The sequence below is a fragment of the Alternaria infectoria genome (assembly GCF_024043175.1).
Source record: "Alternaria infectoria strain BMP 0036 chromosome Unknown scaffold_33, whole genome shotgun sequence".
Taxonomy (NCBI): domain Eukaryota; kingdom Fungi; phylum Ascomycota; class Dothideomycetes; order Pleosporales; family Pleosporaceae; genus Alternaria; species Alternaria infectoria.
Genome location: NW_026250722.1, coordinates 204311 through 229876, shown reverse-complemented (window position 1 = coordinate 229876; position 25566 = coordinate 204311). Strand labels below are relative to the sequence as shown.

Sequence of the window (25566 nt, the reverse complement as noted above, 5' to 3'; positions counted from 1 at the left end):
GTCTACCCCGAGTTGCATCGGTCCTTGTCCACCCTGCTCTTGTATCGACAATAAGCGCTTGCCCTCGTAACAAACTCGGTGTACATATGAAGCCGAAGTATCACCAACAATGCCCTGGTGGTCTGCGTCTCAGTGCTCGGAGAACCTTTTCCTTGGTAACTCCTACGCCTGAATCGTTTGTATATGCAAACATGGTTTCGGTTGGACTCGCTTCTGGAACGTGTTGGCCTGCGTTCATCTCTTTGGAGATTGATGTAGTAGGTAGGAACATCAATAACGTCTCGAGGCATGATACGTCTCCATTGTCCAGCTAGGTCCTGCGACAGCTTTAGAGACATGCTTGGAAAAAGAGCTGTGAACAGGAGACATTTGCTTGCTTGCTCGGGTCACCAGACACTGTCGCACACAACAATCACTAACCGCCGCTTAAAGCATTGTATGAAGTATTTCTTTCCCTACCCATTTCTTCCCACCTTTGCAGTCAGAAAAAGTCTTCTGAAAACACTACCGTACATCCAGGCATCTCTCACGCTTTCCACATTACACCGCCATTCACTATGGCATCACCCAACGAAAAACCCAATACCAGCCAGGATGACATCGATGCCACTGTGACATCACCCAACGCAGAACCTAGTTTCAGTCCAGAATTCCTAGCAAGAGTCGCACAGATTCTGAACCCTCGCGCAACAACGTTTACACCACAGGCACAAGCCGAGCCTTCCTCGGCTCACTCATCGGATGGGCGGGAACGACCTATACGTCAACCCACCATCCCACCCACAGCTGAAGACCTGCGAGAAGGCAAGGCAAAGAACTTTGTGTGGCCATCATCACAATCGAAAGACGCGAAAGGATGAACATCACACAACTTTAGATAAAGTATAACATAGATACATCAACATAGTAAACCCCATCACATCTCCAATCACAACCACTTATACCCTCCCTCCCCACCCGTCTGATTAGTAGTAGCACTAGCCATCTCCTCATACTTCCTCCTCACCTCCGCCATCATCTTCTCTCGCTTCTTCCTCGCCCTATTCTTTTCTCTCACGCTGCGCACTACTTCTACGATGTCATCGACGCGACCCTTTGCTGTGGTGTATAGGCCGAAACAATCTCCTCCGCCACCGCCACTGCCACTGTCTTTTTTGCCATTCGCCCTAGCAGGCACTATGAGTGCGCCTCCGTCAACATCAGCGGTCGCGCGTCTGCGAAGCGCGATCAGTTCCTCGAACGCTTCATCTGGATCGCGCATCCTGTTCACGGTGATGTGATGCGTGGCTCTGCGCTGAGGTAGTGTGGGTAAAAGACGAATGTCTGAATCCTTCCGCAGTTTATGAGAGCTTTTCTGCGCTGGAAAAGTTTGCGCGCGCCGTTGTTTAGTGATAGGCAAAGGCGGCGGCGAGCTTTCTTCTTCGAGAGGAGTCGCGCTCTTCCTGGGTAGCAATGGCTCTTCCAATGTGATACTCCTGCCTCTCTTGCTGCTTTTCCGGGGTATGGGCGGTGTCTCATTCCGTCGTTCTGGGACTTGCGGCAGAGGTCCTTGCGCATCTTTTGGCGGGAAGAGACTCCATCTCATCATAGATGCGCGTGCTGGTCTGTCCTTACGACCGTGCCCGTGACTCATGCGCTTCGTGTAACTGCGACGATTGGCGAGGGGCTCTGGTGCGGTTCTAGGCTCGGCGAACGTCGTTACGATCTGGAGTGAAGGACGGCCGCCTAGCTCTAGCTTGTTGTACTTGTGCGTCGGCGGTAGGGCGCTACCACGGGGTGAAGGCTTGGGCTTGCTGGGTATACGCAGGGGAGGTGGCACGGCGGACCGGGTAGAGACCTCGTCTAGCACTCTCTGACGCGGTAGTCGTGGCGCTTTACCGGTTCCCATGATCTCGCTGAATAGATCGGCAACGGTGTCGCGCTTTGTGACCTTCGACTTGACTTCGCTGTTGGCATCCTCCGATGTTGCTTCGCTGGAGGTTAGAGGGCTGAACACGTCGACCCCGCTATCTTGAACACTCTCCCGGAGAGCTACAAAGCTTCGTGGGGGTGATGAGGTCGACCTCAAAGCTGGATGTATGCAGCTGGCCGGTGACCTTCCCTCCCGAATTTCGCTTTCATCTATCGCCCTCATACTCTTCGGTGAGTATTCTTGCCTCAACTTATCTTCACGTGCCAATGTCGGCTGGATGCAGTCGTTCAGCATCCACTCTTTCTCCAAGGCAGACAGAGTGTCTCTTGTCTCACTCATCGCTGTTGAAGTAGACGCCGTCTTACACGGCTCGTCCTTTGGTGGAACCGGTGGCGCAAAGGGATTGCGCGCCGTAGAGCTTGTCGCCGTGTCGCGCTTGACATCACGGTCGTGAATTGGGATTGCAGCGGACTCGGATCTGCGGCGTGCTTGGGAGTGAAAGAAGTGAGCGAAGGGGTTCTCCGGCTGCGGCATGGCTGCGTCGTGCTGAGAGTCACGAAGATTGACAACGTGGGGCTTGCGAAGTCTGGATCGATCATTCCCCATATCGCTGACCGCAGAGAGCTACGGCGGGGATGATGAAGGGAGAATACTAGTGCTGCGAGAAGCTGATTAGCAATGAGGATGTAAGTTTATGGGAGTCATGCCCGATGACTCAGGTATGATGACATCGAAAGGCCGAAGGGAGATGGGATGGAAGGTATGTTTCCGATTGGTAATTTCTATAAAGAGACGTGGCGATTTCCGTGCCAGTATATCGTCGTGGAATGAAGGAAAAACGCCTTAATGCTGGTAATGGTGGCGTACGGGTATCCGATACATGTGAAAGACCAAGAAAACGCCGTTAACAAATGCTAACACTCGCTGGTGTAAAACGCGATGAGGACGCTTCGGTGCTGAAGATCGCTGTATGCTGAGTGCCGGAGAAAGGAAAGATGCCATAACCGCAAATTGCACGCGACATGCTCGCTGCAATCATGCCTAATCATGGTTGTTGTACAACACGCACTGACATCATGGGAAGTCCACCATATCCTAGACCTAGTAGTAGTACCACGTAAGCCTCATTCCAGATGACCAAGATTGTGCCGAGTCAAAAGCAGCTCAGGCGCAAAGTTAGTCATGTATGAAATATCAGCATCATTGGCAACGTGATGAGCGGTCTCCTCCAGATTGCCAAATATCGCCTCCATATCATCTTGCGATATGTCTTCCATCTCTTCATCCTCATCATCGTCTTCGTCTTCATCGATTTCGATGTCGTACGGGTGTTTCGGTTCTTCCTGTTCCGCTGCCTGTGTTGAGGCCTCCCATTCTTCGATGTCGGCGCCAGAGAAGAACGATCCTTCATTCGGGTGCTCCATAGACCCTTCGTCGTCGGTAGTAGTATCGGAGTTGAGATCGAACGACGTCACCGAAAACATGTCCAGATCTTGGAATGGTGAACAAATCGAGGAAGGAAGAGAAGATGGCGTCCGGGGAGTGTAAGCATCGTCCGAGCAAGCGTTGGCCATGACTTCGTCATCGACACCTAAGGTGGTCAGATGAGAGCTTGAAGAAACGCCAGTGAGAGACCTTTCCATGCTGAGTGGGTCCCTGATAGAATTGCTGCCACCCACGAACTGGAGCCGAGTGCCGTATCGTACGTGAAGATCTTGGGCGATACCGGGCGCGAACCAGACTTTGTGGAGATCGAGGCGCAAAACTTTTGCCACTCCAGAATCGAGCAGTCGTCGCAATGAAACCGTGATGGGATGGTTGGCGTGCAATACGGAGTCGTCGACGCGTGAATTCGTAAGCCTCGATAAGGAGGATTGAATGCAAATTTCCAGGTCCTCGAAGGCTGCGCCGATAGTAGCTAGTGATGCTATGGTATCGGCGATCTTGCGCTCTCTTTCCGGAATTGCTCTCCCAATCGTGACAGATACGTTGAGTCGACTTAAGAATCGAAGGTACCTATCGGCGATAGGAGGAAGCACGGTGGCGCTGGCGTTTACAGGCGATTCCGGGGCGCAGATGCTGATGGGATTGTTCTTGTAGAAGTAAGAAGTAGACTCTAGATGCACTTGGTGTGAGACGGTGAAGAGTGCAAGAGAGTTGTGAGTTGGCTGCTGGATATGACGATCGCGGAGAAGCTGGTCGTATACCATGTTGCGCAACTCTGCCGGGAAGTCGTCAAATCTCGCCATGACGGCTACAACGGGTTTGAGTAATTGTCGCGGTGGATTGAAGTACGTGTGAGAAAGATACAATCGGATCGGTGACTGGTGATGTCCTTTGACGATGTTCCTGTTTCAGGTGGCGCGATGTGGGGTGGGTTCAGCCAACGCACGACAGGGGTGAAAGCATGCGCTAATCGGGAGCACTAGGATTCACCAGGTAGAATGCCGCGACCACAGGGTGTAGTGTTGAGGGATAATGTCGTGCGGAAGAAGCAGGTCGACTGTTGCTTTGTGTGGGGTGCGGGATGCAGTCGTGCTTGACGCGACAGCGCGGGAGTTGAGCAGGCTTTATGTGCGTGGTGGCAGTGCGATGAGGTTGGAATCAGCGAGGACGGTGCGGCAGGTTGAGCTGTTATGCGGCTTCCGAAGACTGATCTACGCTAGCGTGCACACGTGAATGGCTTGGGTTCTGGCGGCTGCACAAAGCATTCAAGGGGCAGGTATACTCGCTAAGCCGCCTTTACCATGGAACGGGACTTTATATGTACTCCCCCACCACACTTGATGACTCCACGGTTCCACGCAATTCGACAGAATCTCAAATCGCAGCTGCCTGATAGGATATGCCGCATGCCGCTGGCCTATTCTGGAATGAAGGCCGTCAGGACTGAACGCTTTCTTTACTACTATATATTGAATGCGGAGGTATGCGCTGCATGCTGCATCAGGTTTGCAGCCTACATCAAGACGAAATCTTGCCGAGTAGATGACCTAACGTCAACGTAGGCATCATAGCGTCAGGTTTTTCTTCGAATGAAGTGTTGCCAGAATATTGCGATGCGCCAATCGGGAAGCGGGATATAGCAGGCGTATGAAAGGAGCATAGCACAGCCGCCCTTTCTGCCTTGAGGCTTCCTCGCTCTTGTCTGCTACCTGAATGGACGGCCCAACAAGGTGCGCTCCACACGGCGATTATCCAGCATGACTGGAAAGTCACCATCGCCGAATGTGTATTGAGGATGGTGGGGCCCGCCCTTTGGCGACCTCAGCGCCGAAGCAGCATGCATTCAGCATGATCTCCCGTAGCGATCTTGCGGCATTTACCAGCGCGAACCGGCTTCCCACCACTCGAGCGATATATTCCTATCCGAATGCGCTCGTATGAGCTAGGTGTACGAGACCGATGCGTCAGCGGCAAGCGAAAGGGACTCGATCGTGCGTTCCCGGCGGCGGAGCTGGTAACTAGCGGGACAGGAACAGGACAAGCGCGTGTCACCCGGTCAGGGTGTCACTCCATACGCGCACACTACCAGAGAAAGAGGAAGCAGGTGTCGTTGGCATATGGGCAGATCGCGATTGGGGACAAGGAGGATGAAGGCATCCATGGCACGCGTCGTGAGGTGACGTTTCGCGGTGCCCGCGTCAGGATGTTCCGGCGCTAGCTTATCGATAAACGTCCACGTGACGTCCACTTTGTCCACGCGTGTCCGAACACGCACCTGCTGATGCATCGTCCTTCAGCATCTCGATTGCCTCGTGTGACTCAAAAGCGGGCCGGCGCATGATCTAGCCGATTACTACGTCCCGCACACCATCTCCGATGTGACTCACGCCCTTGCTTCCCCGACTGTTCAATCGCTGGTGGGCATGTTCAGCGACACGACGTCATCGACATGAGTCGTCAGTGCCACGCCGCAAGCATACATACGACGTTGCGGAGTTTTGAGCTATCTTGCATGTATCGTCCGGTGGGAAGCTGTTATCAGCTGCGGGGTTGGCCTACAAGAGCGGCTGGGCATAATTCACCTGCGCCTGCGTCGGAGAGCCCGATGGAGATGGCACATGGAACTGATGAAGGGCGCTGACGCTCACATACTACTGTAAGCTACAGACGATTGCACCTTCTATCATTCATTTCTAGTAAACCGATCGTATGTCTTCCGGCTGGGATATCACAAATCATAAGAGCTAGAACTTTCCCAGAGCAACAATCTACTGAAGAGTGTTGAGCTCGTCGACATCTGGCTGCAACGGGAACCCATAGGATGTGATGTGCGATATCGAAGATCGAGGACAGATCTGTTACGACGCACCTGCTGATGGGCACGATCTCATTATGATACGTCACATAAGCTCGTCAATCGATACACTGCCCCTCATGATAAGTAAGGGGTTCACTGCTTTCGTGACCACCATTCACCTATACAGCGGTTAAATCGCGACTTCGTCCTTCACTCGTCGGCAAAGTCATATGCCGTGATAGCGCTCGCGCCGCGGTTGACGCATTATTACTGGTACCAGGAGCCTCCCAACTATAAGAAGAGCCTGCGCTACGTCTCTCCAAAGACAATCATCACAGCAATTTGGAAGAACTCAATCTTCAACCGAACGTCTAACCACCAGAACTTATTCCAATAATAGAGACCGACCATGCGCTTCCTCCCCATCATCACCACCTTCATGGCCACAACTGCCATCGCAGTCCCTGCATCATTAGCCCTGCGCCCCGATGTCACTGCAATTGACGCCGCAGTCGACGCGGCCGTCGCGGCCGAAGCCGCTGACGGGAAACCTCTCTTATGGTGCTACATCTGCGCACTCTGGTACGAGCAATGTCTTGATGTAAGTGACCTGCAATCCGGAGTCTCCTAATGTACTCTCTAATCAACACTAGACACAAGCTACCCCCGATATCTGCAGCTGTTTGACAGCTTATTACGGCGACGGTAGATGTCGTACCACGGATTGTGGATTTAGTTGCTAGAGAAAGGAGTGGGGAGATTGTTGTTGATGCATTGATTGCACATTAGAGGGTGTATTTGTTATGACCTAGGGTACTGGGCTAGAACTAACCCATAGAGGGTGGGCTAACTATTGTCAAAGTAGCCTTTAAGTTCGCATTGCTTTAATCCTCCCCTCGAATACCTGTCGATATGCTAGTACCTTCTCAGCCCACGAATCATATGTGATCTCCTCTTTATGGTTGACCATGATCTCCAGATCGTGACCCGTATGATAAGGGTCCATATTAAACTCCAGTAGAAGTCCAGCATCACAAAGTCTCCTGAACGTATCGAAAAGTCCGCTCTCGAGATCCTTGACAATCTCCAGTATCTCTGTCTCGTTGCGTGCCCAAAGACCCCATGCATGCGGTACCCGTGAGACTATGTTACGCGACGAAAAGGCGCTGCTGATGAACCTACTCCCAGGTGGTGAGCTGGTCCGGACCGTGAACTTGATCTTTGTACCAGGATTGAAATGCAGGAACTGCTCCAGTCCCTTGCGTAGCAGCGGCAATTGCGGTGGCGGAGCTCCCTGGCCATCTCGCTCAACGAAAGCCATGTGAATGGAGAACATTATAGTCTTGATATGGTCGCGTGGCACGATACCCAGCTGCCAACGATCTTGAATAGTGAAGTCCGGGATAAGCGATAAGTCATCGGGAAGCTCGATGGCGAAGGTGTTGACTCTGTACCAGTGCTGCACTAGTTCAACTAAGAACTTGTGACCGACATGCTCGCACTGGAAGATCTCTGGTAACCCAGACTGCTTGCAGAGGAAGTCGAAGCTCCAGTACTCTTGGTCTCGTGAAGATAGACATGCTTGTCGGCGGCTACCCACATATCTATGGTCTTTCTCACGCTCGTCCCTGAGGCTATCCGAGGACTCAACAAGCGTGACCAGACCAGGCTCAACCAGGTATCCGTATATTTGGTCACGAATCTCTTGCGCTGCGATCTTCTCGAGAAGTCCGTGACATACGTAACGACGTACTTCTTTGTTGTAGTTGTAAAAGCTGTATTTCTTCTTCAGTACTGCAACGGAGTTCTCGTACGGGAGGAATTTCGCGTGTCTCTTCCAGGCTTGCGCGGCGGCGTGTATAGCGGGTCCGTAAGGGGTGTCAGCAAGGCGCTTCGATCCACGCAACAGCGCGTTGGCAATGAGAATCGCTCGCTTCTGTTTGCGAATTTCGGTCTTGAGCTTCTTTCTGCAGGGCTCCGCATCAGACCAGTCCCTTTGGGCTATCAGCACAACACACGTGAATTGTGAAGATTTGTCTCACTTGTCGAGCATGTTACGGAATCGCTTGAGCGCTCCAGCAGACCGCACTGGATTCTCTGGGTGAGATATCGCCATAGTCGAGAGATGTAACTGTCTGAGTACACCAAGTTGCGCGCAAGGTGAACTCTGTGACATATACATATCCAGACTCCTACTGGGGTGCGGCGCAACTTCGGAAATGACGAGTTGGCTCATCGATCGGGTTTCGTGGTAGCGACATCCTATACAAGAAGAGATGTATAGCCCTCCCAGAAGCCCTCATCACATTAGGTTTTGGCTACTCCTTTTCGTTCATAAAGATGTAGACGGCAGCGCATCTTTTCAGGATCTCTCTTGCATACGTAAGATGGCAATGTCGTCTCGATCGCTCAGTCTGGACGTGCACCACATTGAGCAACGACGGCTGAACTTCGTGAGTGTTGCAACGTCAGTTGTCGCGTCCAATGTAGCTGATGATCGTGTTTGGGGGTGACTAGGCGCGTGATCACGTGAACAAATATCGCCAAGAATACTCCCATGATCGGCACTGTGACCTGTCAGTGGCAGCGGACACGAACGACGTCGTATTTGGCTGGACGATCGCATTTTCCGCCGATGCAGAACAGCTCCATGCGCGATTGTTGTCACCTCATCGATGGGGGGCAAAGAGAGCCCTTCGAGAATGTTTATGGATGGCCGGAGACATGCATGTGAATGTGAAAGCCTCGGTCTTAAACTTTCAGGGGCGATGACGCCATCGCAGGGGAGTCGCACCCCATCGCGCCTGCACCACGCGTCTTTCAATAATTCTCACGACCTTACTTCACCATCATTGCAGTGCGTTGTCGCATTGATCAGGCATTATTCATTGTTATGCTGTTTATCTAGCTTTTACTTTCTTCTATTGGGCCATCTAGATGGAGATCCACCTTCCCATCCAGGTATCCACGATTTGCTTCGCCTCGTCGACCAGACCCATGTCCAGCAGCAGTTGCGAAGTGCCGCGCACGGCGGAGTCAAGTGCTGAGAAGATCCAGGCGTGTGTGTAGCTGGTGTGCTCACCGATGAAGATGGTTTGGGCTTCGGTCTTGTAGTAGGCGGGCAGGAACAGGTCTTGTTGGCCAACGAATGGGGAAGCCCAAGCACCGGCTTGGTGCTCGTCGGTCTCCCAGCACTGGCGCTCGTATGCACCAGTCCACTGCTCGGAAGCCACATCGCCATGAATCTCCACCATCGCCCGCTGGACCATCGCTACGTGGTCTTCTTCGCTGAGCGCACCCACTGAGCGCGCAAGGGTACCAGAGATGTACGATCCGAGGATGACACCGGGCCCAGTTGAGTTGACCTTGTACGCGGGGTAGCAAACGCTGCCGATACCTGCGATGTCGACTGAGCCGCAGCCACCGATGATGGGCTCTGGGAGGTGTTCCCAGAATCGAGTCTTGTAGTGCAGAGAGACCTTGCAGGACTGCTGGTAGTTCATCTCGCTGATGGCGCGCGACAGAAGCGAGGAGTACTGGGGGAGATCCCATAGCCTGACCTTGGAGAAAGGCACCGCAACGACTGCGTAGTCGTATTCCTCGCTCTCCGGCTCCATGGCGAAAGGATCTTGGCGCCATTGGACAGCGATCTTGCCGGTGCTCTCATCGTGCTTCAGGCCGGTTACCTTGCGCCCTAAAGTCAGACGGTCCTGGACGTGGGGGTAGAATGCACGAGGCAATGACTCCAGACCCTTGTCAATGGTTCGCCAATCCGTGGCCTTGAAGTATACAGTGTCGTATTCCCAGATCGGAGCGTCGGCGTTGCCAGTGATGTAGTCCACAACATCATCGCTGGCGTTCAGCGCGTACTTGATGTACGCAGCCTCGGACCAATGGAAGAGACCCTTGTCGACGGCATTCTTATGGGCCTTGAAGACATTTGTGGCGATCTCACGCTCAACCTCCGGTGTGTATCCAACGAATTCTTCGTATGCCTCCTCCGCCTTCTCCACGGCCTCCTCATCTGGGCCCTCAGCTGCTGGCAATGTGTAGGCTGTTGCGTTGCTCTTGATCTGCGCTGCGCTAGGAATACGGCCGTTTGGCAGACGGTACCCATTTGAGTTAGCGGGCAGGTTTGGGCTTGATTGGATCCAGTTGATGAAGTTGACGGCAAGATCGCTGGTGTTGCCTCCGTTCATCTGGTTCAGGACGTCTCCGAGCTGGAAAACCATCTTGTGATCATTGATTTCCAGTGTTTCGTTCTGATCCGGGTAGGTGATGGAGACAGGGAATCGCATGGGCCCCATCTCCTGGTACTGGTATTGCTCGGGTGTGCTGCCTGCCAGGTATTTAGTCCGGATACGGCCACCGATACGCTGCGAGGACTCATGGATGTGCCAATCGTGGATGCCTACGGAGTCGAGGAGAAGACTTGTCATCAACCCCGACATACCTCCTCCAACAATGGCGATCTTCTTGCTCTTCTCGACTGCGGCATATGATGCGTTGTTTTGCTTCGCCTCCATGTAGGCCACACCGTCGAACCAAGGACCCATGGCGTCAGCCACGTCGGAGATCTCCTCTCGTTTCCTTGGTGGATGTTGGATCGAGATGGGCGCTGAGCGGCCAATCAAGTTGGAGCCTGAGAAGGCGTGAAGGCATCCGCCGTGGACAGCATCATCCGGCACGATCCAGACGAACCGCTCGGGACGACTTGAACGCTTGATGTAGTGGGATGCCACATCGTGGTGACCGTCGGCATGGCTCTTCATGCCGCATTCGCCATACACGAGACGAATTTCGCCCTCGAAGTCATCGTCTCCGTAGCCGACATGGACGTTGTGTACCGAGTTGGACGTGACAGCCAGGGGCTTGAAGAAGACAACTTCCGAACGAGGAGCAACTGGGCTGGCAATAGCACCACCAGCCAAAGACAGGGCAGCCGAAGAGGCTGTGAAAAGACCCTTCATCGTTGTGTAAAGAAGAGATGGATATGATGAGGAGTGTGAGATGAAAGGAAAGATGCCCTGCTCATATACAGATCTACATGCACGACAACAGCGGGCAGTACTGCACAAGCTTACACCTTCTTTCGCATTCTCGTTGGTCACCAAGCCTTATCGTCGTAGGGCGTGGCTATGATCATCGGAAGTTGTCGTTGCGACGGACCGTTTGCCGTTGGCCTAACAAAAAATGCTATGCATTCGGCCGCGATAAGGACCACAGGGCGTCGCCATGCGCGACTTCTACAAGACTTTTCGTAAGTAAGATGGGGTACGCGACACGCCCAAATGCCTGTTACAGTTGACCCGCAGTATACCCTCGAAGCGAGGTGCAGTAGCGCTATGCAGTACGGGTGATAGTGTGGAGACTCAGCTTACGGAAGAGATGGCATTGTGGACTGAGGTTCCTACCAACGAAAAGATAACCCACATCGGATAAGACAGGAGTCTCGGTTTAGCCACGACCGTCATTCCGAGCGATCTCGGCTCTGATACCAGCGCTGCGTATGCAACTTCACGATGCTACCTTGAACCATCCAATGCGGTCCTCCTCGACGCCAGATATCATGGACCGCCAGTACGTTCGAACAAGAACGAGGGACACTATTCTCACAGAACATACCTCAAGATGAAGGCTACACACCCTATCGACTGCGTTGTTGCGAAGGTGACACAGAAGCGAGGTGCGTGCGATGATGTGCATGTTCGTCCAGCGCGACCCTTCAACGCACTGAACGCGTCCATGTGGGGCTGAGCTACCAGCATGAGTCGGACACAGAATATGCCAAAAACGTGGCATAGAACTTCGTCCGGGAACAATGTCAAAACTCCGCAGGGAAAGCTTGTCCCTTCACGGTAGCAATAATTCCGACAGGGGTCTGGATCCTGTCGGCAAATGAGCGGCAAGCCATGGATACCCCAGGTGGAGCCACGATTGCGATAACGCGCAACGGCTGGCCTAAACCCCGACTCTTATCTCAACACCCTGCAGCCTTTATCTCACGTTACGTCAGGACGAATGCGCGCTTCACAATGCGCGTTAAACGCAGGATACAAATGCAGAGATATCTCGGCGCCCAGGCGAACTACATCTTCGACGGCCCTTCTCGCGATAGCTTAGCTGACCTCTGCTCCACCTCGCCACAAGTGCTATCCTCCTTCCTTTTCTAGTGCGTGCTGGATATCTACGCGATTTTGAACCCCACGATGGCGCCGAAACGGTTGCGCGAGGCCCTGCCGAGCTGAGTGTAGCGCAGGTAGTACAGTTCCTGGTGGACATTCCGGTACCTTGGAGCCGGCGGCGGACCGTTAACCATTACAAACGGGTCTGACTGTATCGCGGATCCTCAGCCGTGGCTGGAATCCAACAATACTGGCTGCATGTCGGAGGAGCATTGGCAACGAGCTTTACCTGGTACATGGACACTCGCAGCTCTTGGAAGCCATGGCATTCGGTACAACGCGGGCGGTCAAACTTGACCGAACACGAAAGAGTCGGGAGATGATGATCCGCGAGCATTGCCAACTCTTATAAGACTGTATAGGGCCAACGATATCGGAATACTCATATCATCATACTCGAGTATCTACGTTCATAACCTCGCAGAACTCAATCGCTGTAATTCATTCACCATGGTCTCTTTCACCTCCATTGTCACTACTTTCCTCGCCGTTACTGGTGCCGTAGTTGCCAAGCCAACACCAAAGCTCGCTGAGCAACCGGTTGTGACCTATCTTGGTACCCAAGGTCCCATTCTCTGTATGCTACCAGCCGATGTCTGATGACTACGTGCTAATGACTGTCAAGCGAGCGGCGCATGGACATCAAAGGGCATAGTCTACACCTCAGGAACAGTACCTTCGTTCAATGGATCGATTGTAGCAGGTGGCATTGAAGCCCAAACGGTACATAAGCCAAATAAAGCTTCATCCTGGACTCATACTTACGCAATACAGGCCCAAGTCATCAAGAACATTGCAGTCATCCTCGAAGAAGCCGGCACGTCATGGGACTACGTTATGAAGACCACCGTCTTCCTTGCCAACATGTCGGATTACAGCGCGATGAACGAGGTGTATGCTGCTATGCTGCCCACTCCCAAGCCAGCCCGCACTGCTGTTGAGGTTGGCAAGCTACCGGGTAACTTCTTGATCGAAGTTGAGGCCATTGCTGCCATTCCGGACTCATGAGGCGGAACAGTTGTCAAAAAGAGATAGAAACTAGAAGACAGTACTCAAAGCTGTACTGACAATGCGAAATCTTCCTAATCGATACGAGTCAATCTTCATTGACCTTCCGTGTGAGAACCGGATGTGACTGTTCAATATGGCGGTATTCATACCTCTCGAAGTCTTACATCCAAATGATCGTACGATGCAAATCTGTGCAGGTGGAATGCCAGTGGATTTGCTTTTGTTTCTAGGGCGGAATTGGCTCCGCTCACACATCGGTGAACCATGACGTTGGATGTGGGGTAGAACCACCACCATACTGCTGGAACAACCCAACGTGGTACAAGACCAACAGGCCCGATAGGATCGTACCCAGAATAACTGCAACCTTCTTGCAATGCCCGAAATACACGACCACGATGGCAAGCCCGTCCACCACCACATGGCACGTGTAAACGGCATCCGCCTGCACTACATCAAATCCGGATCCGGCCCACCCTTACTCCTCCTCCACGGCACACCCAAAACACACTACTACTGGTACCGCATCGTCCCCCTCCTAACCAAAAAGTTCACCATCATCGCGCCCGACCTCCGCGGTTTCGGCGCAACCGACAAGCCCCCCGCAAGCGAAGGCTACGATGGGCGCACCAACGCCAAAGACATGGCCGAACTCATGACCCAACTCGGGTACGAGAAATTCGCCGTCCACGGCGAAGACCGCGGCGCAACATATGCATTCTGCCTCGCGGGCCTGTATCCCGAACGCGTAACCCACCTCTCCTTCTGCGAAATGCTGCTTTCCTACGCCCTTACCAAACAAACTTTCTTCACGCGCAAAAACATCGCGGCGCAGTATAACCAGGCCGGTGTGTGGAACTGGCATATCCCTTTCTTTTGGCTGCCGCATGTACCCGAGATGTTGATTCAGGGGAAGGAAGAAGAGTTTTGGACGCATTTCATGAAGGCTGAGTGTTATAATCCTAGTGCGCTGGATCAGGTGGCTGTGAATGAGTGGGTCAGGTGTTTGAAGGCGCCGGGTGGGTTGAGGGGTGTGTTGGAGAGTTATAGGGCGCATTGGGTTAATGTCGATGTTGAGGAGGAGATTTTGACTGGGGAGAAGCTGAGGTGTTGTGTTATGACTGTGGGGGCGCCGGAGTAAGTTTTACGACGAGAAGATGTGTTGATGCGGATTGATGCTGACTAGTTCAGGTTCTTCGGCCCGCTGGTCAAGGAGCAAATGGAGTCTGCGGCGGAGAAGGTGCATATTTCTGAGGTTTTCGAGGAATGTGGGCATAGCTTGGCACTTGAGCAGCCTGAGAAGCTGGCCAATCTTTTGAAGAAGTTCATTCTTTAGACTCTATACGCCTCTCGCGTGATAGCTGAAAGATCAGTGTGTCCACGCGCACACCCACCTCATACACGAACAAACGTTAAACTGGTCTGCGGGCTACATTAAGACAAAATCCTGCAAAGTAGGTAGCTTAACGGCAACGTCGGCTCCAGGCTGTTCAGGCTTTTTCTAGGTTGGCGTGACTGACCTGTAATCCACATATTTCACTCCGTAGGTTGAGTCTCTGGCCCGTGTCTTCTTTCCCTTCACGTGCACTTTAGATGACTGATCGCAACGCCGCGTTGAGAAAAGCACCCACCCCTCGGTCCCTACAGTCTCAACTACCCGCCCCGACATTGCTTCAACCACCTTCTCTACTCACTTGTTATCCAGCCATCGCCATGGAGGTGCGCACTCCGCCCGCTGTAGGATTCTTTCTCGACCATGAATACGTTTCCCAGTAAGTTCCGTCCGAGGTCTACGAATCTAGCAGCTGCTGATAACTTCAGTACCCTCAGGCACATTCAGATTCTGAAACACATCGAAGTACCCGACCGAGCTAAGCTCAATCGCACAAGGCCTCATCAAAGGCGTAGTAATCTCACGTTGAAGACCCGACAACGATTCCAAAATCTCAAGCAGAAGCTGGCCAAAATCACAGCAAAACTAGACCAGCTCGAGAACGTTCTCCAGCAGTACTTGGAGGATTTCACCGCCTACCGTCAGCGAGTCGTTCTAGAACTGCTAGAGACGAAGTTCGCCCGAGAGCTTCGCGATGAGGTATACAGCTACATCATCGACGACCAGATGGCGATCAGTATCAATCATCATGACCTAATGGCGTCTGCTTCGCCAGCATTCGCCATCCCCGGTCACACGAGCGCAAGTCGTTCCAAGCACTTCCAGACGTCACTCATACGCAATGGCTACGGCCACTTACTCGAAGCGAGGGCAATACTCAAGGACACGATGTTGGAGCTAGCTCTTGCATGGTACAGACTGTCCACGTTTCGCTTCATGCAGGCCCACCACGTGAATTCGTTCCTTGAAACCGATTTTCATGGCTTCGGCCTCGATACGCAGAAGCTGATCCGGAGTATCGAGGGTAAACTAGCCGCCACGAACAGCTCTTAAGGTATTTTGCTAACTTCTTACTAGTATGTATTCTCCTTGCAATCAGATCATCACGAGACGAGCGCGCAAACAAGAAGATGTATTCCCCTTGCTACGCTTTAGCTAAGGCAATTTCTCGAACATCTTACTATCTGTGCTAACAGCTTGATAGCTGTTCACCCCTGTTATCTCGTCAGGAGATTGCGACAAACTAGCTAAAGACTTGGCCGAGCTTTACACGCTCAAGACTGGTGCCAACATTCTGCTCAGCTTCCAGGCTATACCGACAGACGCAGTGATAAGGGCAATGGCAGATCCCAGCGCAGCAGTCCCGCCTCCGGATCTTGCACTCCTATTCCCGGGCATCCAGAAGCTGGTTACAGCCGAATACCGCGTCACGGTGAAGCTGGGCTACCACTTGAAGTTCAAGGTTGTGAGCGAGGAGCTGACGGAGGAGTGTTGGAAGCAGAAACTCGAGGATCATCACAAAGTAAGTTACATGGTGTGGTGATAGACACTCGCTAAATTTGTCCCAGGTCATGCTTGCGAAACGCGCCCGCCGTGAATGAGCGGCCAGTGATTCGTATGATTCGTCTGACGAGTTTTATGAGTCTGTATTATAGACTACAGGGTGATGGAAGAGGAAAATGTGCAGGTAATAGCCTGTGTTGGAGATGACATGGCGATGCAAGGATGCGGCGGAGAAGATCCAAAGTCCCTGAGACGTTCCAGGCGTGGTTATCGTGTTTCTTAGGTACACCCTAGTACCTTTGTATTCTCCAGATCGAGTTGTACGATGACGGAATCGAATGCCAAGGTTCTGTCCAGGCTCTTACTACATTCATTACTATCACGTTACTATCACAAGATTCACTGTCCATTGCCACCACCCGACCGAAAGAATAGACTGCGCCTATGACTCAGACTGCGGTCTGGTTCTGATTCTGTTTCGGTGGATCAATTCAACCCAACCAAATATCTCAGAACTTCAACCCCATCATCTAAGCCCCCAAAAGGCGAAAGCAACATGGCTTACACAGTCGATTTGACTCGTGAAAACGTGTACATGTAAGTCATCTCAAAAGCCTCATACAAGAATCTGAACAGGCGAGCTGCAGCATACATGGGGACGGAAATGAAAATTGCGATAATCCCGAAGGCAATGTAGACACCTGGGTCATTGATGAAGTGGATGTTTAGTGCTAATATGAGAACCAGCACACTCAGGTATTGCGCACTTATCGACCATGTTCTGGACAAGAACAGTCCACTACTCACGGCGTCCCAAATCGCAAATCTGGATCGTACGCAGTCAGAATACGAAGACTTCGCCGATGCTCATGTCGAACACTACGCCCAGCAGTCCTGTCGAGCATTGTGTGCCTCCGTGCAACACAAGCTTCCCCTCGAGCTCCGGAACATGATATACGACCACATCCTCTCCCCTGCTCGAGATGAACCGATTTTCATCAACAACGAATACTTCGAAGACGTCGACGAGCCATACCGGGATATTATTGCGGGTTATGCCGAGGAACGCGGATACGGATACGCGCATATGTGTAGCGAGAAATTTGTCGATTTGGAGACTATGAGCGAGTTTGCACGTCGCTGGTATTATCATACCAAATTGTGGCTATTTCTCACACCTACGGAGGTCGCCGAGTTCTTCGAGACTGATATCTGGGGTCTCGGTCTGGAAGGCGATCGTCTGCTGCGCCATGTCGAGGTCGAGTTGTGCGAACAATTCGACGAAGACGACGCCACTCCACTCCGACAATGCCTATTCAAGCTCGCGCCTGGCGCATCGATCGTTTTCCACCTGCGAGTAGATTACCTTTATGGCCCAGGTGAGTACACGTATGACGAGGAATTCACCATGTGTCTCCTCTCCGAACGCGCGAGCGAGCTATTTCCTCTGATGCGGCAGCTGATCGAGGCTGGCTATGAGTTGTATGGGGCGCTGGATGGGTATGAAGACTTTCGCGTCACTCCCGCCACTCTGGACCGAGAAATTTGGAAAGACACGCTGATGGCGCATTGCGAAGGCCGTGATTGTGGGTAGATCCGCTGGTATTGAAGAGCTTTACTGACCACGAACAGGGGCGTGATCGACACGTGACTGCAGGTGGTCACAATGGGACTGGGAGTAAACATCCTCGCAGCTTACTGCAAGTGACTGGGTAAGCGCGATTGAACGGGCGTATGCTATATGTAGCGTGCAATCAACTACTTGTTCTCATAATCTCGAGGGTGTACGCGTATGTATGCGCCTTCCTCACCTAAGTGCTGCCATTTGAAAAGGGCAGTCGCGGTGACTACCTCCTCACTTCTGCATCGCGGCATCCATTTGCGCATGCCACATGTTCCAGGTCCAGCGCGGAAGGTGGAGGTGAAGTCGTCGCGTTGTCGCACGGTGGTTGGGTGGTGTCGGCGTCTAGGGCGCGAGGGGTCGCGAATATCTCCGAACGTAGGACCTGTTGACTCAGAAGGTATATTGGGAAGCTGCTCGCCAACATCTGCAACCACACACTCTGAATTATCAATTCAAGCACAAGATGGACTCAAAAATCTTCCAATGGGAGCGCACTCTCGCTTCGGGCACCTACCTCATATCTTCCGACCGGTCGCTCCTTCCGTACACCTTCGTCCAGGAAGCCTACGCGACGGACGCAATGTTTTGGGCGAAACCGCTCTCTTTCACGGACCTGTCGACCATGCTTGACAACAGTCTCACCCTCGGTGTATACTCTGTCTCGGATGGCGTCAAGAAGCCTATTGGCATGGCGCGCTTCATTACCGACTACACAACGCTCGCCTACCTCACAGACGTCTACCTTGTCCCCGAACAACAGGGCCAAGGACTCGGCAAATGGCTCATCGCATGCTGTCGCGAGATCTGCGCCGGAATGGAAAACCTCCGGTGGATGGTCCTGTTGACCGGCGGCGAGCAAGCGCAAGCGCTCTACAGGAAGGAATTGGGCATGACAAAGCTTGACGGGGTGGAGGAGGGGCTGGTTTGTATGGGGGCTCGGCGGGCAAAACTCACCGAAGCAGCGGGCGCTCCGCCCTCAGCATAGCGGGACCTAGCGGTTTGCCGTCTACGCACGTATGCAGTTCCCTACCTTAAACATGGACGACTATTCCTCGCGATCAGACGCTACAGTGACAGAAACGTGGTTTGATGGTTGGTCTCGACTGATGACAACGGCTATCTTTGCTTCCGGCCTAGTCGCGGGCCCATGCTGCATGCATGTCATCTCTAGCGTAGATATCGCCATCCATTTTTCTTTATCACCATAGACTACTGGTCTGGCTCGCGCCCTCGGCCTCCTGGTATGTTCCGAGTAAGCGGACGAGGCCTGAAGCCTGTTTCGAGCCGGCATGCGACGAATTGTCATCATGGAGGGGCTGCCAGGCCCTCCAGGGCTTGTTGCAACTCCGTCTGGTGGTTGTGTCGCGTCGCGCTGCTACATCGATAAGTGTATTACGCCTACTAAACTGGGATCCGCCTCCGATGCTGCCCGAGGAAGACTAATCTAGATCGCGCATGTGTAGACCTGTCGCATAGATCGCCAGGGCCTTGTTGATATACAGCAGCAGTTGACCCTGCGTTCACGTCACGTCCGCCGATCTTCCACATTCCACACCAACATGACCGCGACATTTGAGACCTCTCCACTATCACGCACATCGTCCCCGCCAGCATCACTGAAGAGAAAACGAGCGGGTTCTGATACCCAACCTCTTACCCCGCCGTTAGCCGCAAGCGACTCTGAAGGATCGCGTCTGCTCTCGCGCGCCGTCCACGTTCTTTCGACTGCTGCCACCGCGCTCTCGCAGGTCACTTTTCTCTATGAGTCCGACCATGTGGCGCGCGATGGTCTCCTTCAGGCCGTCGAAGTCATTACGAAGACCAGCCAGACTGGTGGTAAACTCATAATATGCGGAGTGGGCAAGAGCGGCCTGGTGGGGCGCAAGATGGTCGCGACGATGAAGAGCCTGGGCATAGCGAGTTCCTTCATGCATGCTGCTGAGGCACTACATGGGGATCTCGGTGACATCAGGAAGGTGAGTTATATCCAAACCCTAGATGTCAAGGGCTGTACTGATATAAGTAGAACGACGCAATCATGTTCATTTCCTACTCCGGCAAGACAGCAGAGCTCATGGCCCTCCTCGAGCACATACCCTCCCACACGCCCATCCTCGCCATCACATCGCATACGAAACCCTCAGACTGCCCGCTCCTCGACGACCGGCCTAACTCCATATTGCTGCCTGCGCCCATACATGAGTTGGAGGAGGTCTCATTTGGCGTCTGCGCGCCGACTACCAGCACCACTGTCACCATTGCGGTGGGCGATATGTTGGCGTTGACTGTCGCGGAGGCGCTACATCAAGATGAGACGAAGGCTGTGTTTAGGACGAATCACCCTGGCGGTGCAATCGGTGCGAAGTCGAGACGGATAGAGAAGGAGGATGATACCCAGGTGGAAGCGAAGGAGTGCGATGGGCTGGTTACGCCGCCGGCTACCTGATCGTGCTCAGGAGGAGATAATGCACACGGGGAGACCATGCTCAGGAAGATACCATAGGTGAGGCATCTGGAGTCGTGTAGATCGTGTAGATCATGTACATGCGCAAGGAACGGCCATAACGAACCAGGAGGACTTTTCCTCATGTTCTTCCCTAAAGACAGCACAGTGATGTTGCGACCCCGCGCGGCACCTTACACACAGGAAGATTCAATAGGTGCGCTACAGACTACATTGCCCACAGAAACGAAGGCCAAGAAGATTTCAGGGTAACGTAGACATCTAGGTTACTTACCCTTCTTATCGTCTCCAGGGCCGTAGTGGGTGTCCGGCTGTTTCCTTCGACAAAGGTGCAGGGTAGTGGGTGGTACCTTCCCGTTCTATATGCGGCCTGCACTCGCTGTCCACTCACTTTCTACCCTGTCCACTCCACTCCAGCTCACTTTTCGTATGCGTCACCATACAGGTTTCTCGCACACAGCCTGCATTACCGTGCATAGATTGGACGGCAGCGCTGATCGACGCGCTCACATTGGACAACTGCATGATTGCGGCACAGTCTCGCCATGGGTGGTACAATGAGGGGTTGTCTTGCGCGCCTTCCAGTTCCTGTTCCAAGTATCTTCGAATTTTCACACCCGCAGTGTACCCTCAGCTCACCAGAGCTGTAGCCTTTTGTTCCGGAATTGGACACTGGTTTGTTCCCTGATATGCCGTTCTAGCTCGCATTCCGCCCTAATACATGGAATTCTGGATCTCGCGCATCGCCCACCATGGAAGCCCTAACAGCGATTGGCTTGATCGCCAATATCGTTCAGTTTGTCGATCTCGGCGCAAAGCTTGTCGGCTCTGCAAGGGAAATGCGCGACTCTGCCAGCGGCATGACGTTGGAGAACAAGAGTCTGGAGGAAGTTACCATTCAGATGCGCGATCTAAGTTCGAGCCTGGACCCTCCCACCACGGACGCGGAAAGCTACGATGAACGAGTCCTCCGTCAGTTAGCTCAGGAGTGCCGTGAGCTGTCAGACCAGATCCTCCGCCTTCTGAAGAAGATTGCTCCAACCAGGCCGGGCTCGAGGCGTCAAATCGCAGGCTCATTGATAATGAATCAGAAGTACAGAAAAGAGAAGAAAGAACTCGGAGAGAAGCTAGCAGACTGCCGCAAACGGCTGCATCTGCAATTCGACAAGTTCACCAGGTTAGTCAATGTCACAATGTCGCTCTTGGGCCCTTTCTCTGATACGGGAATAGTTCGAAAGTACATGCGCAGCTCCAGGCCCTTGGAAATCATGCGCAATCAAACCAAGCAATCTTGCAAACGTTACCGCAACAGATCGAGCGTATTCGCCGAGGCACATGTGTTGCTTCCTTGGGTGTTGAAGCCCTAGATCAGTTGAAAGACCTACTTGGATTGACGGAAGTAGCTCAAGAATCGGTTGTAGCTCGGAGTTTCCTCAAGGATCTTGCGTTTGAAGGAATGGAGGCCAGAGTTGAGGTCATTGCGAAAGAGCACAGCGAGACCTTTCGATGGATTGTGGAGCAAGATGCAGACGTCGACGATGTTACATTGAAGACTGACGCTCGCGAACTATACCTTTCATGGCTACATCGTGCTTGTGGAATCTTCCATATCGCGGGAAAGCTGGGGTCTGGCAAATCCACACTCATGAAATTCCTGTACAAGCATCCGGAAACACGTAAACAACTGTTGGCGTGGGCAGGTACGTTGTTCTTCCCTGACGTGTAACGTGTCCATTGACAACCACAGATAACAAAACGCTGGTGATGGCAAGCCACTTCTTCTGGAAACCCGCGAAGCTGAATTTACAAAAGTCACTCACCGGATTGGAGAGATCGTCACTTTATCAACTGCTGTCATCCCACCAGGAGTTGACGAAGAAGGCATTTCCAGGAATTTGGGAACATAGGATGAGCATCAAAGACGGTCGGATGGAGCTACCACACAGTCTCTCCTCGGAGGAAATTCGCGATGGCTTCATGGCCCTCCTAAGGGATGAGACCGTTCAGCAATCATATCGATTCTGTTTCTTCATCGACGCTTTGGATGAGTACGAGGACATACCCCAATATGATCAGAAATACATGGTCGACACACTCCGCAAGTGGACACATATCTCTCCAAACTCCATCAAGCTATGTGTATCCAGCCGGGAAGAGAATGTGTTTGAGAACGCTTTTGCTGGAGATCCAAGGATACGATTACAAGATCTCACCAGGCACGACATGGAGTGTTTTGTACGTTCTAGGCTCGAATCTGTGCAAGAACACAACACCCGAGAACGTCTTACAAGTGAGATTGTCAAGAAATCAGATGGCATCTTCTTCTGGGTTGTACTCGTCACCAAACAGCTCCGACAAGCGTTGGAAGACGGTGATGATGCCTCTGTTTTTGAGAGGGAGTTGGCCACACTGCCTACTGAGTTGAAGGAGCTGTTCAATCATCTACTCGACTCTATCTCCCCATTGCGTAGGGAAAGAGCGCATCGAATCTTTGCTATGGTGCTAAAACACGAGACATTGCCGATCAAACTATCGCTGCTGTCTTGTCTACACCTTGATGCAAATGAAATGAACGCACCATCATCGGTGGAGGAGCCTTCTATATTGCCTGTCAGGGACTACCAAGACGGACAAGACCCACAAAATTGGTACGAAGAGCATGAAAAAAAAGCTCGGAGACAACTACATGGGTATTGTAGGGGACTGGTCGAGGATCGAGACCACCCTGAAGTCTGCAAGCAAGAAGGGGGGTCCGAGGACCCCAGACCTGAACCCGACCCTTCTAAACCCGCTGGATCGAGATGCATTCTGTTCGTACATCGCACTGTTATCGAATTTCTTGAAGAATCATCAATCCTGAAGCATGAATTGGGCGAGTTCGATGCGATTGACGCAATCTCACAGTCGCATTTGGCAGAATTCCAACGCATACCTTCTTCTCTTATCAACCCGCTGTACTGGGCATACCTATACGGGAAAATAATCGAGCTACGGTTCCACTCTGGAAAAGATAGGTCGCAGGGCGACTTCATTGTGCAGCTGGAGCATTTGATCTCACGAAAGTTCCCGGGTTGGCTGGAGAAAGAGCTACCTCCCTCCGAGGAATGCGTCGACGATGCTGCAGACGATTACTGTGCTTTGAGTATTAAAGGAACAGACAGTAAAAACACGTGGGATAGACGTACACGTAAATTCCGACCCAAAGCTCCGGCTTCGATCTTGGCCTGGCTAGGTAATACTTCATATATTCTTTGGCGGGTTTCAAGACTTGACGAACCACCGCTACCTGATCAGACCCGTGGCATCGTCCTACACTGTTTGATGAGTTGGTTGGACACGACCGAGAAAGCTGAAGAGCTTGAGAGAATCGTGGCCTGCTTTGGAAAACTCTTGGATGAACGCCCATCTCCTGTTACACGCTTCTTGTGGGTCAATTTTGTCAAACTTTGTTCTATATCCCTACGCCACAGTGATCCCATTTGGTCTCGTACTATAGGTCAACTTATCGTCCTGTTCTTGCAGAAGTACGAGAGGAACGTTGTCCACAAAACGAAAATTGAATATGGTGGACAGGGGGAATTCGGAGGATGGGAATGTACAGTTATGAAGGTAAAAGTACCAGGCAAGGTGTCAGCGGATATGATTTTCAGGGGTTTTACACCTGGAACTACTTGCCATACTATTAGCAAGGAACTCGGCCACAACGCCTCAATGGAGCAGCTGGTGAAGCTGTGGCATCTCGAGAACGAGCGAGAAATTCTCGAATTGCTAGAACAGGAGCGTAGGGCAATGGACAGGAAAGAACATGCCGCGGACCTGGTCGTCACGGCCAAGGAAACCTCCGAGAAAAGCTCGTCCGATGGCACTCCAGCTTCCGATACAGCGTCTAGGTCACTTCAGAGGGTTGACAGTGCAGCCGAGATTCGAAGCGAAAGTGGCGTAACGGCGTCTTGTCTGCCCATCGAAACCAAAGCAGACGTCGATCCACCCCAACCCAAGGCCGTCAAAACCCGCTCTATTCATGCACTGGGTATCGCGACAATCTTCGCCCTTCTAGGTGAGAAGATTCTAATGAGAAGCCGATGGAATTTCCCTGACATGAACTCTAGTGTTGCTGTTAGCTTTCCTCATCGCTCACCAAGAATATTGGGTCCGATAGTCTTCTAGCATGGTCTATAAGCCCGTCCACATCGTCGCAGAAGCGTACCATCAAGTCAACCTAGGAAAGGCCTGAATACCGTAGGGCCTACATCGACGTTGGGTCACTCACTTCGCATGTTTTTATCTCAATTTAGTCCGCAGACCTCTTCGGGTTTTTCCTTGTTTCAGGTACCATGCACTCGGGATAGCACTGGTGGTGAACGGCTTTGTGCTAAAGCGCTGATTGTCCGGGCGCTTTGACTCTGATCGAGTCTTTGTTGTCCTCAGCATGATAGTCGATGAGTGAAAGACGCAAAGCAGGTGAGCGATTGTCTGCTGAAGGTGCATAGTAAACAAAGACTTCAACATACATAGCAAGTGAGCGAGCGTCTTGTTCGTCGCAAGAGCATGCTTCTCGTATAGCGCATCTAAATCTTTCTGTATAGCAACGATCATCACCTCATCTTGCACTCATCATGGCAGAAGACCAATCCCCCCTTGCAGGATTCTCGCACCAGGAGAAGAGCGGTTTCCTCCGTGTTACTCCCTCGTCAGACAAACCAGTGGACAAAACACAGCCAACCAGTGCACAGCCCCCACCACCATCGAAAACCGGGAAAAGGCCATTCGGCGGCGGTGAAATACTCGGAGAACCTCTCATAAAACGATCCCGGGTGAATGAAAACGATGAAGCAAGGCCTTCCAAAGAGCGCAAACCAAGAGAACTAGACCCAGCGATGATATCCAAGCACTTCACCATGGCCAACAAGAAAGAGATCGAAGAAGTAAAAGCGCGTATCGCAACTGCAACACCTTCCAACCCCACTGGTATTCCGCCTCGCTCCACGCGTCACGCAGAGCCCGTGCCACTATCGATGACAACTGGGAAACCGATAGCATCAAAGTCATTGCGCGACGCACCTCCTCTTCCACGAGACACGCCGTCCAAAGAGCGGCGAGACGCAATGGTACCACCCCGAGAAAATACGTCGAAGCAACGTCAAGACCCTTCCGCTTACCACCAAAAAAGAATGGCGGGCGCACATCACGACACACCAACACCAACACCAGGCACAAAAGCCAACCCAATA

General features: G+C 52.4%; 11 protein-coding genes across 11 annotated transcripts; 7 read left to right on the top strand and 4 right to left on the bottom strand.

Moving 5' to 3' along the window:
• Positions 1–928: 928 nt before the first annotated feature.
• On the bottom strand, positions 929–2446 carry J4E92_010271 (uncharacterized protein; the record flags this gene model as incomplete). The annotated part of the gene is made up of 1 exon (XM_051501610.1): positions 929–2446. One exon carries the CDS (start codon positions 2444–2446, stop codon positions 929–931), a length of 1518 nt encoding a protein of 505 aa, XP_051348241.1.
• A 590-nt stretch (positions 2447–3036) lies between these two features.
• Positions 3037–4161, bottom strand: J4E92_010270 (uncharacterized protein; the record flags this gene model as incomplete). Its single annotated transcript, XM_051501609.1, has 1 exon — positions 3037–4161. The coding sequence occupies one exon, from the start codon at positions 4159–4161 to the stop codon at positions 3037–3039; it is 1125 nt and encodes a 374-aa protein (XP_051348240.1).
• A 2862-nt stretch (positions 4162–7023) lies between these two features.
• J4E92_010269 (uncharacterized protein) lies at positions 7024–8271 on the bottom strand (the record flags this gene model as incomplete). The annotated part of the gene is made up of 2 exons (XM_051501608.1): positions 7024–8149; positions 8198–8271. The coding sequence occupies 2 exons, from the start codon at positions 8269–8271 to the stop codon at positions 7024–7026; spliced, it is 1200 nt and encodes a 399-aa protein (XP_051348239.1).
• Positions 8272–9088: 817 nt separating this feature from the next.
• Positions 9089–11125, bottom strand: J4E92_010268 (uncharacterized protein; the record flags this gene model as incomplete). Its single annotated transcript, XM_051501607.1, has 1 exon — positions 9089–11125. The coding sequence occupies one exon, from the start codon at positions 11123–11125 to the stop codon at positions 9089–9091; it is 2037 nt and encodes a 678-aa protein (XP_051348238.1).
• A 1665-nt stretch (positions 11126–12790) lies between these two features.
• J4E92_010267 (uncharacterized protein) lies at positions 12791–13348 on the top strand (the record flags this gene model as incomplete). Its single annotated transcript, XM_051501606.1, has 3 exons — positions 12791–12917; positions 12966–13063; positions 13115–13348. 3 exons carry the CDS (start codon positions 12791–12793, stop codon positions 13346–13348), a joined length of 459 nt encoding a protein of 152 aa, XP_051348237.1.
• A 379-nt stretch (positions 13349–13727) lies between these two features.
• J4E92_010266 (uncharacterized protein) lies at positions 13728–14687 on the top strand (the record flags this gene model as incomplete). The annotated part of the gene is made up of 2 exons (XM_051501605.1): positions 13728–14488; positions 14543–14687. The coding sequence occupies 2 exons, from the start codon at positions 13728–13730 to the stop codon at positions 14685–14687; spliced, it is 906 nt and encodes a 301-aa protein (XP_051348236.1).
• Positions 14688–15064: 377 nt separating this feature from the next.
• J4E92_010265 (uncharacterized protein) lies at positions 15065–16345 on the top strand (the record flags this gene model as incomplete). The annotated part of the gene is made up of 4 exons (XM_051501604.1): positions 15065–15123; positions 15173–15768; positions 15998–16266; positions 16313–16345. 4 exons carry the CDS (start codon positions 15065–15067, stop codon positions 16343–16345), a joined length of 957 nt encoding a protein of 318 aa, XP_051348235.1.
• Positions 16346–16983: 638 nt separating this feature from the next.
• Positions 16984–17841, top strand: J4E92_010264 (uncharacterized protein; the record flags this gene model as incomplete). Its single annotated transcript, XM_051501603.1, has 1 exon — positions 16984–17841. One exon carries the CDS (start codon positions 16984–16986, stop codon positions 17839–17841), a length of 858 nt encoding a protein of 285 aa, XP_051348234.1.
• A 493-nt stretch (positions 17842–18334) lies between these two features.
• On the top strand, positions 18335–18856 carry J4E92_010263 (uncharacterized protein; the record flags this gene model as incomplete). Its single annotated transcript, XM_051501602.1, has 1 exon — positions 18335–18856. One exon carries the CDS (start codon positions 18335–18337, stop codon positions 18854–18856), a length of 522 nt encoding a protein of 173 aa, XP_051348233.1.
• A 574-nt stretch (positions 18857–19430) lies between these two features.
• J4E92_010262 (uncharacterized protein) lies at positions 19431–20317 on the top strand (the record flags this gene model as incomplete). The annotated part of the gene is made up of 2 exons (XM_051501601.1): positions 19431–19847; positions 19898–20317. 2 exons carry the CDS (start codon positions 19431–19433, stop codon positions 20315–20317), a joined length of 837 nt encoding a protein of 278 aa, XP_051348232.1.
• A 770-nt stretch (positions 20318–21087) lies between these two features.
• On the top strand, positions 21088–24502 carry J4E92_010261 (uncharacterized protein; the record flags this gene model as incomplete). Its single annotated transcript, XM_051501600.1, has 5 exons — positions 21088–21512; positions 21566–22035; positions 22083–22983; positions 23035–23468; positions 23832–24502. 5 exons carry the CDS (start codon positions 21088–21090, stop codon positions 24500–24502), a joined length of 2901 nt encoding a protein of 966 aa, XP_051348231.1.
• Between the last annotated feature and the right edge of the window lie 1064 nt (positions 24503–25566).